General features: G+C 37.6%; 1 protein-coding gene across 5 annotated transcripts in view; it reads left to right on the forward strand.

Moving 5' to 3' along the window:
- LOC120090395 (ABC transporter C family member 13) overlaps positions 1-13,001 on the forward strand; it is an 84,519-nt gene extending 71,518 nt beyond the window's left edge. For all 5 annotated transcript variants that reach the window (XM_039048026.1, XM_039048025.1, XM_039048028.1 and 2 more), the window contains 2 exons: positions 9,082-9,249; positions 12,622-13,001. In XM_039048026.1, coding sequence (XP_038903954.1) covers positions 9,082-9,249; positions 12,622-12,702 — 249 coding nt within the window. In that variant the 3' untranslated portion in view covers positions 12,703-13,001. The remainder of the gene's footprint in view (positions 1-9,081; positions 9,250-12,621) is intronic.
- The last annotated feature ends 904 nt before the right edge of the window (positions 13,002-13,905 follow it).

Genomic DNA, 13,905 nt, shown 5'->3' on the forward strand with positions numbered 1-13,905 from the left:
TTTCCTGTTTCAGTCAACAAGTCAAGACATATTTTCTCTGTGATAATAGAATTTCTTTCTTGCTTCTTATCACCTCAATTCCTAAGAAGTATTTCAACATGTCCAAATCTTTTGTATGGAATTGACTATAAAGAAAGGTCTTTAAGGCATCATCACCAGTAATCATAATATCATCCACATATACGACTAACAAGATGACACCACCCTCAGATCTTTTAAAAAAGACTGAATGATCTGACCTGCTCTTCCGCATTCCAAAGCTTTCAATCACCTGACTGAATTTACCAAACCCAGCTCGTGGGCTCTGCTTTAATCCATACAAGGATTTACGAAGGTGACACATCGTTCCATTTTCCCCCTGAGCAACAAACCCTGGTGGTTGCTCCATATACACCTCTTCTTGAAGATCACCATGAAGAAATGCATTTTTAATATCAAGCTGATGTAAAGGCCAATGATTGATTGAAGCTAATGAAATAAACAACCTCACAGATGCCATTGTTGCTACAAGAGAAAAAGTATCAGCATAGTCAACGCCATAAGTTTGTGCGTAGTCTTTCGCTACGAGGCGTGCTTTTAACCGAGCAACAGAACCATTAGGATTGACTTTAACTGCAAACACCCATTTGCAACCGATAGCCTTCTTTCCTGCAGGGAGAGAAACTAAATCCCAAGTACAATTATCATCTAAGGCAGTCATCTCCTCCACCATTACGACACACCAACCAGGATGAGACATAGCCTCATGAACAGTTTTCGAAATGGATACAGAATCTAAGGATGCAATGAATGAACATTTGGACGGTGACAAATGGTTATATGAAACAAAAAAGGAAATAGGATGAGCACAAGTACGTTTACCTTTACGAAGTGCAATAGGAAAATCATCACCCATTTCTGGATCCAATGACGAAGAAGACTCTGGTACAGGGCATGGAACTGGAGGAGGTTGTCGTCGAGTATAGACCTTAACGATGGGAGGAAGAGTAGAGATAGCCACAGGTAGAGATGAATCAGGAAGAGGATCGGAAAGAGAAATAACGGTGTAGACAAGGAAATCATCCTCTAATTCCTTATGCTCCCCCTGACTCTTATTCGAAGAGAAAGACGATGATGAAAAAAATGGGGTATGTTCAAAAAACGTGATATCAGGAGAGACTAAATATTTATTTAGACTAGGACAATAACACCGATACCCCTTTTGGACATGGGAATAACCAAGGAAAATACATTTTAAGGACTTTGGATCCAGCTTGGTATGCTGAGGCCGAACATCCCGAACAAAGCAGGTACAACCAAATATTCTGGGTTGAATGAGAAACAAATGTTGCTTGGGGCATAAAGTTCGAAAAGGTATCTCACCCTTAAGAATGGAAGAAGGCATGCGATTTATTAAGAAACAAGCTGTGGAAATAGCATCAGCCCAAAAGGATTTTGGAACATGCATCTGAAACATCAAAGCTTTGGCTGTCTCAAGGAGATGACGATTCTTTCGTTCTGCAACCCCATTTTGAGATGGAGTATCAACACAAGAAGATTGATGAAGAATGTCATGGGCATCTAAATAAGACTTGAGTGTATGAGAGAAATATTCCTTAGCATTATCACTCCGTTTGGAACAAATAGGTTGGTTATTTTGGATGTGAAGGCTTTATGACGGTCAGACAATCTAGGATAAGAAAGATAGTTTTCAATGAGATATTTGGTGCATTTACAAATACCTTTCCTATGGGAAATTGGAATATCAGGATCAGAGACATCAGTTAAAGGATTAGAAGGAGATGAAGAACTAAGAGAAATAGGAGTAGAGTATCTAATACCTGGATCTTCAGGATCATTCATGGGAGTATTTGATTGGTCCTTTGACAAGTCAACTGTCTGATCTCGAACTTTTTTAGTCAAGTTTCTTCTAGTATAAACTTGAAGTTCAGGATTTCAACTTGTAGAGTCATTTTGTAGTGTTTCTCCCCCTGAAGAAGAATTCTCCATACTTGGCATCGAAGGACTAGAACTCATAATTTTAGGACCACTGATGTTTATGATGAAAAATAGAAAGAGAAGGAAGAGAGGACACACATGGGGATATGTGGAAAACCCTAACACAGGGAGAAAAAACCACGATATAGAGTTTTTCTTATTATAATTTGATACACCAGATACATAGAGGCTACATGCTTAAATAGGAAAAAGGGAAATCCTAGAGTACAGTGAAAAGATGAAATTTCCCCTAGGGCTAACACCCTATTTTCAACACTCCCCCTCAAGTTGGGGCATAAATATCAATGAGGCCCAACTTGCTAATACATGAGTCAAAGAATTGTCTGGGAAGCCCCTTCGTAAGACATTTGCAATCTGCTGACTGGAAGGAATATAGGGAACACAAATGTTGCCATTGTTAAATCTCTTATTGATAAAATGCCTATCAATCTCCACATGCTTCGTTCTGTCATGTTGTACTGGGTTTATTTGCGATACTTATCGCGGCTTTGTTATCACAGTAGAGTTTCATCGAATCGTCATGACCTTGATCAAAATCACTTGGGACCTTTTCTAGCCAAATTTTCTCACATATCCCCAGACTCATGGCCTTGTATTCAGTTTTGACACTACTTGTGGCAACAACTCCTTGTTTCTTACTCCATGTCACAAGGTTACCCCACACGAAGGTACAGTATCCAGATGTCGACTTTTTGTCTACCACAGAGTCTGCCTAGTCAGCATCCGTGTATGCCTTGATGCACCGTCTGTCGGACTTCTTGAACATCAACCCTCTGTCTGGAGGGGTTTTTAAATACCTCAGGATGCGCTCCACTGCTCTCATATGTTCTTCGTAAGGAGACTATATGAATTGACTAACTACACTGACCGCATATGCAATATTTGGTCTGGTATGGGAGAGATAGATTAGCTTCCCAATAAGCCGCTGATATCTTTCCTTGTTAACCGGAGCACTGTTACTCAAGTTACTGAGTTTAGCATTAGCTTCCATAGGAGTGTCCACTGGTTTATAGTCTGTCATACCTGTCTCCTTAAGTAAATCCAGAGTATATTTTCGTTGAGAAACCGAAATGTCTTCTTTCGATCGAGCCACTTCCATTCCAAGAAAGTATCTCAATTTTTCGAGATCTTTAATATCAAATTCCTTAGCTATTTTCCTCTTCAATCTGTCAATTTTTGAAGCATCATCACCTGAAAATAACAATGTCATCTACATACACAATCAAAATTGCAATTTTCCCGGATACTGATCTCTTTGTAAAGAGGGTGTGATCTGAGTGTTCCTGACTGTACCCTTGTGACTTCACAAAGGTAGTGAATTTGCCAAACTAGGCTCTCAGAGACTGTTTCAACCCATACAAGGACTTCCTCAGTTTACATACCCGGTGATTGAACTGTTTCTCGAACCCTGAGGGTGGACTCATGTAAACTTCTTCTTCTAATTCTCCATTAAGGAAGGCATTCTTCACATCAAATTGGTGGAGAGGCTAGTCTTTATTAACCGCAACTGAGAGAAGAACACGAACTATGTTTAAATTTGCTACTAGGGAGAAAGTCTCGGAATAATCTATTTCGAAGGTCTGAGTGAAGCCTCTGGCAACTAATCGGGCCTTGTACCTATCAATCGTTCCATCAGGTCTATATTTAACAGTAAACACCCACTTGCACCCAACTGCTTTGTGTCCCTTAGGAAGAGTAACCTGGTCCCACGTGTTGTTTTTCTCAAGTGCCTCCATTTCCTCCATGACTGCAGCTCTCCATTCGGGAATCTCCATTGCTGCATGTATATTGCTAGGTATTGTAATTGTGTCTAGGCTTGTAGTGAGGGCTTTGAACAGGGAAGACAAGTTGCTATAAGACAAGTAACTCTGCAAAGGATACTTCGTGCAAGATCTCGTACCTTTCCTTAAGGCAATAGGGAGGTCAAGAGGGGCATCATGGTCTTTCTTCTCCTCTGACTCGCTACTACATTCAGCCTCCTACTCATGTGTCTTATCTTCTAAGGGGATCTCCTCCAATGTCAACAATGTTCTCTGCTGGAACAGGTTCTTCACAGCTACCATCACTTGTATCAATCACATTCGGTGCTGTCATTGTCTTCTCTGTCTTTACTCACATTATTTTCAACACAAGCATCATTGTCAACATAAATGTTATCAGTATCAGGTATAGGATTACTAGTACCTGGAACTGACACCCGTTCTGACTCATGGACTGGAGCCGGAGAAGTAACAGGCGGCGCTATTTCCTTTTTGATATTCCTCCTATAGTACGTGATCCATAGGACTTGTTCGGTAGGCAAAATGGGTTCGTTGATACTTATGTTAGGAATCGGTTCGAGTAAGACTAGCAGACTCGGACCCCAATTAGTCTTTTCACTAATACTCTTTCTCTGAAGAGGACTAAGGGGAAAGAGGGGGTGATCTTCGAAGAAGGTGACATCCATGGAGACAAAATATTTTCGAGAAACAGGATGGTAACATTTATACCCACGTTGATGTAGAGGATATCCCACAAAGACACATTTCTGAGCCTGGGGGGTAAACTTGGCCAATTTGAGGCTCCATACTCCCTACTAGAATAGATCGTAGTAGGGAGTCTTCTCCCTTCCATATACGTTTTTTAGGGTCACCCGGTCTCGGTTTCGGTATCTCTCTTGTCAGATATCCGAATTTATGCCGACCCTCGAGGGCCATTTTTATGGATTGGGACCAAGAAAAATAATTATGACCATTTAATTTCTCCCCTACAATACAACTAGTAGAATTTCCTATTGCACAAGAAAATAAATTTGCTGTAGACAAAGCAGGGAAAGAGGTTACTGGGCTTCCTGAGTAAGTTGGTAGATTGGAGGGTAGTTCTGATTGGCCATTAGAGGTAGCCCCACGAACCTCTCTGAGGGTAGCCATCTGTTGCTGAACTGACTCATTCTGCTATTTAATTTGGAGTTGAAGTTGAGCGAGCTGTTCCTGGATATAATCAAATTTCTGTTCCATATATGACAAAGACGATTCACTCATCTCCAATCTGCCACCCACGGGAATTCCTTGGCTGAAACCACTATTCACTCTTAGCTGGAGGGAAGGCATCGCGGTTGGAATAGGGAAATCTACTGGTGCGGCTGGGCAAAGAGGACGGCTCGAGTCTGAAGCATTGCAGCTGGCTGGGATGGTAGAGCTGGAGCCGAATGCCTGAGCCTGCGTGCTGACGTCTGCACTGGAACCGAGCAGCGATTGGGGATGAACGAACAGCTGAAGCCAGTCCAGAAAGCTCCGACTAGGTGGGCGTCTTCGATCGAATGGTTGCCGCTCGTGGAAGGATCGGTGCGAGGTTGTGCGATCGGCTGACTGCTGCTCGTGGAATGGTCGGCGTGAAGCTGTGATCCCGTCTGGCGCGCTGTCGCCTTTATGGCTGCCGTCTGGTGGCCGATCCAATCAGCCGGTTGGGTCTGTTGATTTTTTACCCTGTCGGCTACCTGTCCTTCGGGTTGGGCTGCTCCAATTGACTAATGAAGATGAGGTAAGATCGTCTGGAAGTATCGTTGTATGGCTATTTGTACGACAACTGCAATATCTGTGGTTGTGGTGCCAGATGGCACTTGTGATTCTCCTGTTTGATTTTCCTCAATGGTGGCCAGGGTTTCATCTCTTTGCTCCGATACCATGATGAAAAATAGAAAGAAAAGGAAGAGAAGGCGCACACAGGGATATGTGGAAAACCCTAACACAAGGAGGGAAAACCACGATATAGAGTTTTTCTTATTATAATTTGATACACCAGATACACAGAGGCTACATGCTTAAATAGAAAAATGGGAAACCCTAGAGTACAGTGAAAAGAAAAAATTGTCCCTAGGGCTAACACCCTATTTTCAACAGTTTGGGAGAGATGAAGTGTCCCAAAAATTCTCTTTCAAGATTAGATGTCTCCCCCTGAAGAGAATTTGGACTTAAAAACGGTTGATTTTCCAAAAAAAGACACATACATACTCTCAAAATATCTGTGGGTCAAAGGATAAAAACATTTGTAAGTCTTCCTATGAGGGACATAGCCTACAAATATGCATTTAGTGGTTCGAGGATCAAGCTTAGTTCGAGTAAGGGGAGAAGTATGGGCATAAGCAGTACACCCAAACAATTTAATTGGTAAATCAGAAAACAGTCAATTATTAGGAAAAAAAACTCATTGAAGTGATTCAGAGGAGTTTTAAAATTCAAAACCTTAGATGGCATTCGATTGATCAGATATGTAGTTGTAAGAACATTGCCCCACAAATATTTTGGAACATTCATAGAGAATATAAGGGCACGAGCAACTTTAAGTGAGTGTCTATTCTTTCGCTCAGCAATGTCATTCTGCTGAGACGTGTCACGACACGTAGCTTGATGAAAAATACCCTTATCTTGCAAAAAATTTGTTAATTGTTCATTGAAATATTCAGTGTCGTTATCAGAGTGAAGAATTCGAATTTTAGTTTGAAATTCAGTCTCAATCATATTATAAAACCAAACAAAAACCTCTTTTACTTCGGACTTTTTTGTTAACAAAGTCAAGTTAAACGAGTGTGGTCATCTATAAAGGTAACAAACCAACACTTACCACTATGAGTTAAGACTTTAGACGGACCCCAAACATCGGTATTAATTAAGGAAAAAGGCGTTGAAGCCTTGCATGGTTTAGGCAAATAGGTGGATCGATGATGTTTGGCAAAAATTCAACTTTCACATTGAAAAACTGAACAATCAAATCCTTTAAATAAATCGAGAAACAGATACTTTAAATAAAAGAAATTTGGATGCCTTAATCTACAATGTCAAAGCATTATAGTTTCTTTAACAGAAGGAGAACAGACACTACTCAAGTCCTGGACTTTTTTTTGACTAACAGAAATTTCATCAAAATAATAGAGACCATCAATCATCCTAGCACGTCCAATCGTACCTCCCGAGTCCTAATCCTGAAAGATACAATGAGTTTCACAAAAGATAACATGACAATTAGCATCCTTAGAAATTTTACTAACAGACAACAAATTACAAGCTAATTTTGGAACATAAAGGACAGAACGTATCATAAGTTTTTTAGTCAAAGGAATAGTTCCTTTTCCTGCAATAGAGGTGAAGCTACCATCGGCAATGCAATTTTTTTCATTGCAATACACAGGAGAATATGATTCAAATTAACAAGAGGAATTGGTCATATGATCAAGGGCTCCAAAGTCTATATAATCCACGGAGATGAATTAAGGCAAGTGAGAGCTGAGGACAAGTACCTGATTGTGCCAAGGAACACTAGGATTACAATATGATGATTTGTTCTTTAGCATCTTTAGAATTTGATCAATTTGCTCTTTATTAAACGGGTTGGAGTCAACAACATTAGCATTAGAGGTATGTTGATGGGAATTGTGCTCACCTTGCTTAGAACTTTTCCAATTCACAAGTTTTCCATGAAGTTTCCAACAAGTTTCATGTGTATGTCAAGGTTTATTGCAATGGTCACACCAGACACGAGGTTTTTCATGTGGCTTGTTGGATTGATCAGAAGCCTTCATTGTAGTATTTTCAGTCACCAACATAGAGCACTCAACTGAATCAATAGGTTTTTTTGCAAATCATAACATTTATGCAACTTCCTGCGAACTTCAGAAAAAACATCATTAATAGTTGAAAGAGTAGTTTTTCCATGTATTCTACCTCTAACCTCATCAAACTCAATATTGAGGCTGGCAAGAAATTTGTAAATACGACCATCTTCAACAGTTTTCCTATAGTGCTTTTAGTCCTATGTATACTTCCACTCCTACGTATCAAAGAGGTCAAGGTCTTGCCAAATCCTTTTTAAGGAGTGAAAGTATTGTGTAATTAAGTTAGCTCCTTGTCGTATATCACTCCATTTCAAATTCAACTCAAATACTTGTGACTGGTTGCCCAAATCAGAATACATTTGAGTTACACTATCCCATAAATCCTTGGCAGTAGAGTAACACATCTAGTTACAACCGATATCTTCAGCCATGGAATTGACAAGCCAAGTCATAACCATGGAATTTTCAGCATCCCACCCAGCGAATGAAGGGTCATTTGGACTAGGGACAATTTTTTCTCTCGTGATGTAACCAATCTTCCCTTATCCACGAATATACATCCGAACACTTAGGGACCAACAAAGAAAATTATCCCCATAAGTCGAATGGTAATTATTTGGACAATGGGACCAGTTGAATGGAGACAATCGTCGCAAACTCGAGTGATGCGTGCCGTAGTGTCCAACATATCGTTGAAGAAACAAAGACCCAAAATATAAAACCAATAGATCTGAAAAAAAGAAACACCAAACAGAGGCTTAAAAAAACTAGCAATGAAGAAAATTATAGCTGGCGAACGTCGGCGATGGGCGATGCTGAGCAGCAGAAATGGCGGTCGGCAACACAGACAAGGTCGAACGGCGAAGACTAGAAAATCGCGACCTAAAAATGCGACCAACAAATGTTCGAAGAAAAAAGAAAACGTTCGGCAGAGATGCGACTTTTGGCAAACGTTCGGCAGAGATGCGACTCTTGGCAGACGTCCGGTGGAGATGTGACGTTCAGCAATGAGGCTTCAGGTGACCGACCACGGCAGCAAACAAACAGAGACTGATCGGCGATGGCGACAGAAGGTTTATAGGGTTTCAAAATCTTTTTTGTTTTTAGGATTTAAAAAAATTAAGGTGTCTTTTTTTCGGGTTTTTAGGGTTTCAGAATCTTTAAGGCTCTGATATCATGCTGAAAAACATTATTTTTTCTATTATTTCTCTTAGGAGAAAAGAATTTCTTAAGTAGAAGAAATACTCAATTATAAATAAGGAAAGAATAAAATAGTAAATATAATACAATAAATACAATATAAAATTTCACAATAAAGGAAATAATCAACCTATTTCCTTGTTTTTGGAATTTTTCTTTCCTCTAAATCATGGCCTATAACTACATTCACTTTTAGTTCAAGTGCTATAATTTCTTTGAGTTTAAATTTGAGAAATGTAATGGAGTTACTTTTGTGCTTGTGTGTGTGGATGCTGAACTGACCCAAATCTTTTCAGGTGCTGTGTTTGGATGAGTGCACAGCAAACGTTGATACTCAGACAGCAGCATTGCTGCAAAACACCATATCCAACGAATGCAGAGGGATGACAGTGGTCACGATTGCCCATCGTATTTCCACAGTTTTAAACATGGATGATATTCTGATTCTTGACCATGGGATCCTGGTATGCAAACCCGCCTGTTAATATCTCTGAAGGAGTATGGCATGACCTGAAATAATAATTTTGCATGTGTATATCTTTGAATGAATATGCATGTCTTTTTGTTCCTGATTGTTGCTTCTTGGAATTTTAAATATACTTAGGATTCATTTGATAATGTTCTTGTTTCCTATTTCTAGATTAATAAGAAATAAACATGTAACATCCTTTGGTTTCTTTCTAACCATAATTCAGCAAGTAAAACCTTAGCCATATTGACCCAAATTAACCTAGGCACTTCCTTAGGGAAGGGCCATAAAAATCTGCTGAACATTGTTTCTAAAAGTATCTCCACCAACAGTTGGCTGAATATGTGCAATCAAAGCCGCAAGTCTTCACCTTCCTTCTTACACAAGGGGCAAATAGAAGGAGACAAACAACTCAAAGGGAACTTTCTTTGCATGATTGAGGAGCAGTTTAGAAAACTGAATATCATTATCCATACCGGGATATTTACTCGCCTCGGGCTTTTAGACTTCCATAATGTCTTATAGAGACATTTGTCCAATGGGGATGAATGGGAGAAGTGAGCAGTAAGGGATTTTACAGAAAAATTGTTGGATACTTCTAGGGATCATGTTCTTTTATCAAAATTCTCCGAAACCCACCGATTTGAAATTTGAGCAAGCAAATCTTGAAAATCTATTATCTCATCATCTTTAAAGCAACCGACGAAAAATAATAGACCATGAAGACAACAAGTGATCCCAATGAGCTGCTATGGAGCCCTTTGGTAATAAAGCAATCTTAAACAATCTTGGATAATGGAGGTTTAAAGGAAGGACATCAACCCACGAGTCAGTCCAAAAAGCAATTCTAGCACCGTTTCCAAGTTTAAAAGGAGCCAAAACTTCCACTTTCAACCAAGTTCTAGAAATGCTAATCTAAGGGCTTCTCAAGCGATTACCATTTTTCCCGACCGTGTGCCAATTCAACTATTCAAGGAGTCTTTTCCATATATGCTTCTAATGACCTGTCTCCATAATGAATCTTCTTCCTCCATGTACCGCCAACTCCATTTAGCTAGTAAAGCCATATTCTTAGCTTTGAGGCTACCCTAACCAAGACCTCCATCTATCTGTGATCGTGTAACAAGGTCTCATTTCACCAAATGGTTTATTCTGCTTTCCTTATGCTCTTCCCATAAGAAGTTTCGCATAATTTTCTAATGAAAGAATAACCGTCAGAAATTGCAAACAAGGACATAATATGTAGGAAGGTTTGATAGTACAGAATTGCACAAAGCAACTCTCCCTCCTCTAGACAAATTAAATCTTCTCCTATTGGTCTAGTCTTTTTTTTTTTTCTTTTTGAACTTTATCAATCACTGGTTGCCAAAAGGAAGCTTGTTTTGGGTACCGATCCAAAGGTAAACTGAGGTATAGAAAAGGCAAAAATTCAGCCATGCAATTTAGTTTTCCAGCCATGTGCAGCAACTCATTTTCATCCACATTGTTTATCATTTACTTTCAAAGGAAAAAATTTTCTTCTTTTTCTTAGATTTTATGTGTATAATTTTATTATTATGATTATTATTTTGAAAATATGTGTGTATAATGGGCTAATTCGAAACATGTGCATTTTTTAAGAAAAAATAAAAATAAAGTTTATTGTTGAATAAAAGAAATCTGGATATTTGATTGTCTAGCCTTAAATAAATCTCTTATTGTCAAGTTAACACACAAAAATATATATTGATACTATTAATAATCTGGATATTTAATAGCATGTTGTGCACTAAATTAATAATCATTTTACAAAATTTTTTGAAATTTGTTTTTTGAACAATTTATAAATTAACCTAATGGATCTTAACTCATTTAAGGTGAATATATATATATATATATATTTATTTATTTATTTATTTATTTATTTATTTAAAGGTGACAATACTTTTAATTGATATATTGAAAAGAAGCTAATGTTCGAAGTACAAAGAGACATAATAGTTCACTCAAATTAGCAGACGAGGGGACCAACAAACGTATTGGATATCTCAACTAGGTTGACACATCTTTAGCGTCATCATCATATTCCAATGTTGAAGTAATTTAAAGTAGAGGTGTTCAAAAAACCCGATGACTCGAAAAAACCGATCAAACCAACCCAACCCAACCCATGCGGTTTGGGTTGGGTTATCAACTCATTTGGGTTGGGTTGGGTTCAAATAAATGAAATTTTTATGGGTTGGGTTAGTTCATGGGTTCACTTAATATAACCCAAACTAACCCGAACCAACCCAAATTTATTATTGACTTTAAAATATATATTTTTGTTACTTATAACACAATTATTTATACATATATTGATTTTAATTTTATTTATTTCAATATTTTTTGAATATTTTATTCTTCAACAAATCTTAAAAGTAGTTTCTTTGCACTTAAAAGAAAATTTTCACAATATAAATTGAAATTGAGTAGCTAATCTTAATTCTATGAAAATAATTAAATTAAATTTTTACATATTTACATTTTGTTTCTTTTTAGAACAAAATTTTAAATAAATGACTCGATTAACCCGAACCAACCCAACCCAAATATCATGGTTGGGTTGGGCTGGGTTCATTTTTTAATAAGGGTTATTTGGGTTGAAGAAATTTACAACTCGAATAATTGCGCTGTGTCTAAAAAGTCTTTCAACCCAACTCAACTCAACCCATTAATACCCCTAATTTAAAGAGACAATTCTCAATGATGAAAAGTAAAAAAAGAAGGAAGAAGAAAAGTACACACAGGTATACGTGTAAAACCCTAAGACAGGGAGAAAAAACCACGATATAGAGTTTTTCTTATTATAATTTTTGATACACAAGATACACAGAGACTACATGCTTAAATAGAAAAAAGGGAAACTCTAGGGTATAGTAAAAAGACAAGACTGCCCTCAGGGCTAAAATCCTAATTTCAACACTCAACATAAGAAGATACATAATAAAGTACAAACTCAAATCATGAATCAAATAATATATAAAGATGACTCTAATGTAGGAAGATGAAAGCACTCCAATTTAAATAGATGTCTTGCACCGAAAAGCTTGAAAATGGCTTGGATTGTTTCTTCTCTAATATATATTTTGTTATATTATAACTAATCATCTACAGAATATAGTTAAAATTTGATGTTATTGTTATAATTCTATAGTTAGGGTTTTCCATTCTTGTAAATATTTTATGATATTTTCCTTTTCTATGTTTTGTACACTTGTATATATTCATATCTTTGGTGAATGAATAGAGTATTCTGATTCTTTCTCAAACCTAAGAGTTTTACAATTATTAACTGAGTTTCGAGCTTTTGCTCGTTTGTAACTGATCTTTTCCTTCTTTTTGACAGGTGGAACAAGGAAGCCCCCAGGATCTCCTGGAAAACGAGTCCTCCAAATTTTCAAACTTTGTTAAGGCATCTAAGATGTGACTGTTGAACAAGTTCTGCTTTATATATGCCTGGATCATGCTTTCCTGAACGTCGAAGGAGCACTCCTGCCAACTGTTCGTTTTAATTTAACCATGCATGTTAATCGCCAGCATGCTGGCAATTATTAAATGCAAAGACCATTTGCTAGATCTCTAGTCATCTTAGAGCTTAATGTATGACGCTTTGGAGCTTTTATGATCGATCTCTTATTTTTCTGTCCGCTTCTGCGTATCAAGTATTGAAGATATTACAACTTATTTGCCAACTTACCATCATATATATGCAATTTTTTCTGTCAATGATTCTTATTCAGAGTTTCATCTTCTAATAACCTGGAACTTGCTTTGCCAGATTCAGTTGCAGCAGAAAGTTTGCTTCTAACAAAATGTTCCAAGTTTTCAAAAACTTTCAAATTATGTTTTACCATATTACGAATTTCCAGTTACAATAAGAGTGCACTATCATGATATTGTGAGATTGCTATGGTCTAATGGTGAAGCAGGAGTTATTGTCTTAACCCACACAACTTCATGTAATTTGGTAGGTCAGTAAAATACGGTTAAAGATAAAACTTTTGTGAAGATTTTTTACTATGAGTAATGAAACAAACTCCATGTTCAATATCATTGAATCTATCCTGATTAAGAGCAAACTAAAACCCACTAATTTGAGGTATAGACTTGATCTGTTGATATTTTCCGATGCTTTGTTTCTCTTGGAAAGACTTTGTTTTTTTTTTTTTTTTTTTTTTTTTTTTTTTTTTTTTGGTACTGAGACAAAAATATTTCTCAGCATAACTTGAACTCAGTTTTCCGATACCATTTTGTTCCATTTTGTTTCTTAGATTTCTTATAGTCGGCTATTCTGTTAATTCGATATGATTGAACTGTTGGTGTGGAGGAGTCTGTGCAAAGGTGGTCCTACTCTCTGAGGTTCGAAGGCAGAAAGCAGTGACATTTGTAAGGTAAGGCATTAATGTTAGACCTAAAGTCATTATAGGATTCTATGCTATTGTTGTTATTGGTCCATTCCTGGAGGAGGCATTTAAATTAGTTTTTACATCATGATGCAGTAGATCGGGTATGAGATATTGTTCCCCAAGTATATATACGTAACTGGATTTTGTGTGTTTTGTGGAGGGGACCAACCGCACACTGATTCCTATTATTTGCATGTTTATAGCAGTCAATTACTGAAGGATGC

The sequence above is a fragment of the Benincasa hispida genome, chromosome 11 (assembly GCF_009727055.1).
Source record: "Benincasa hispida cultivar B227 chromosome 11, ASM972705v1, whole genome shotgun sequence".
NCBI lineage: Eukaryota > Viridiplantae > Streptophyta > Magnoliopsida > Cucurbitales > Cucurbitaceae > Benincasa > Benincasa hispida.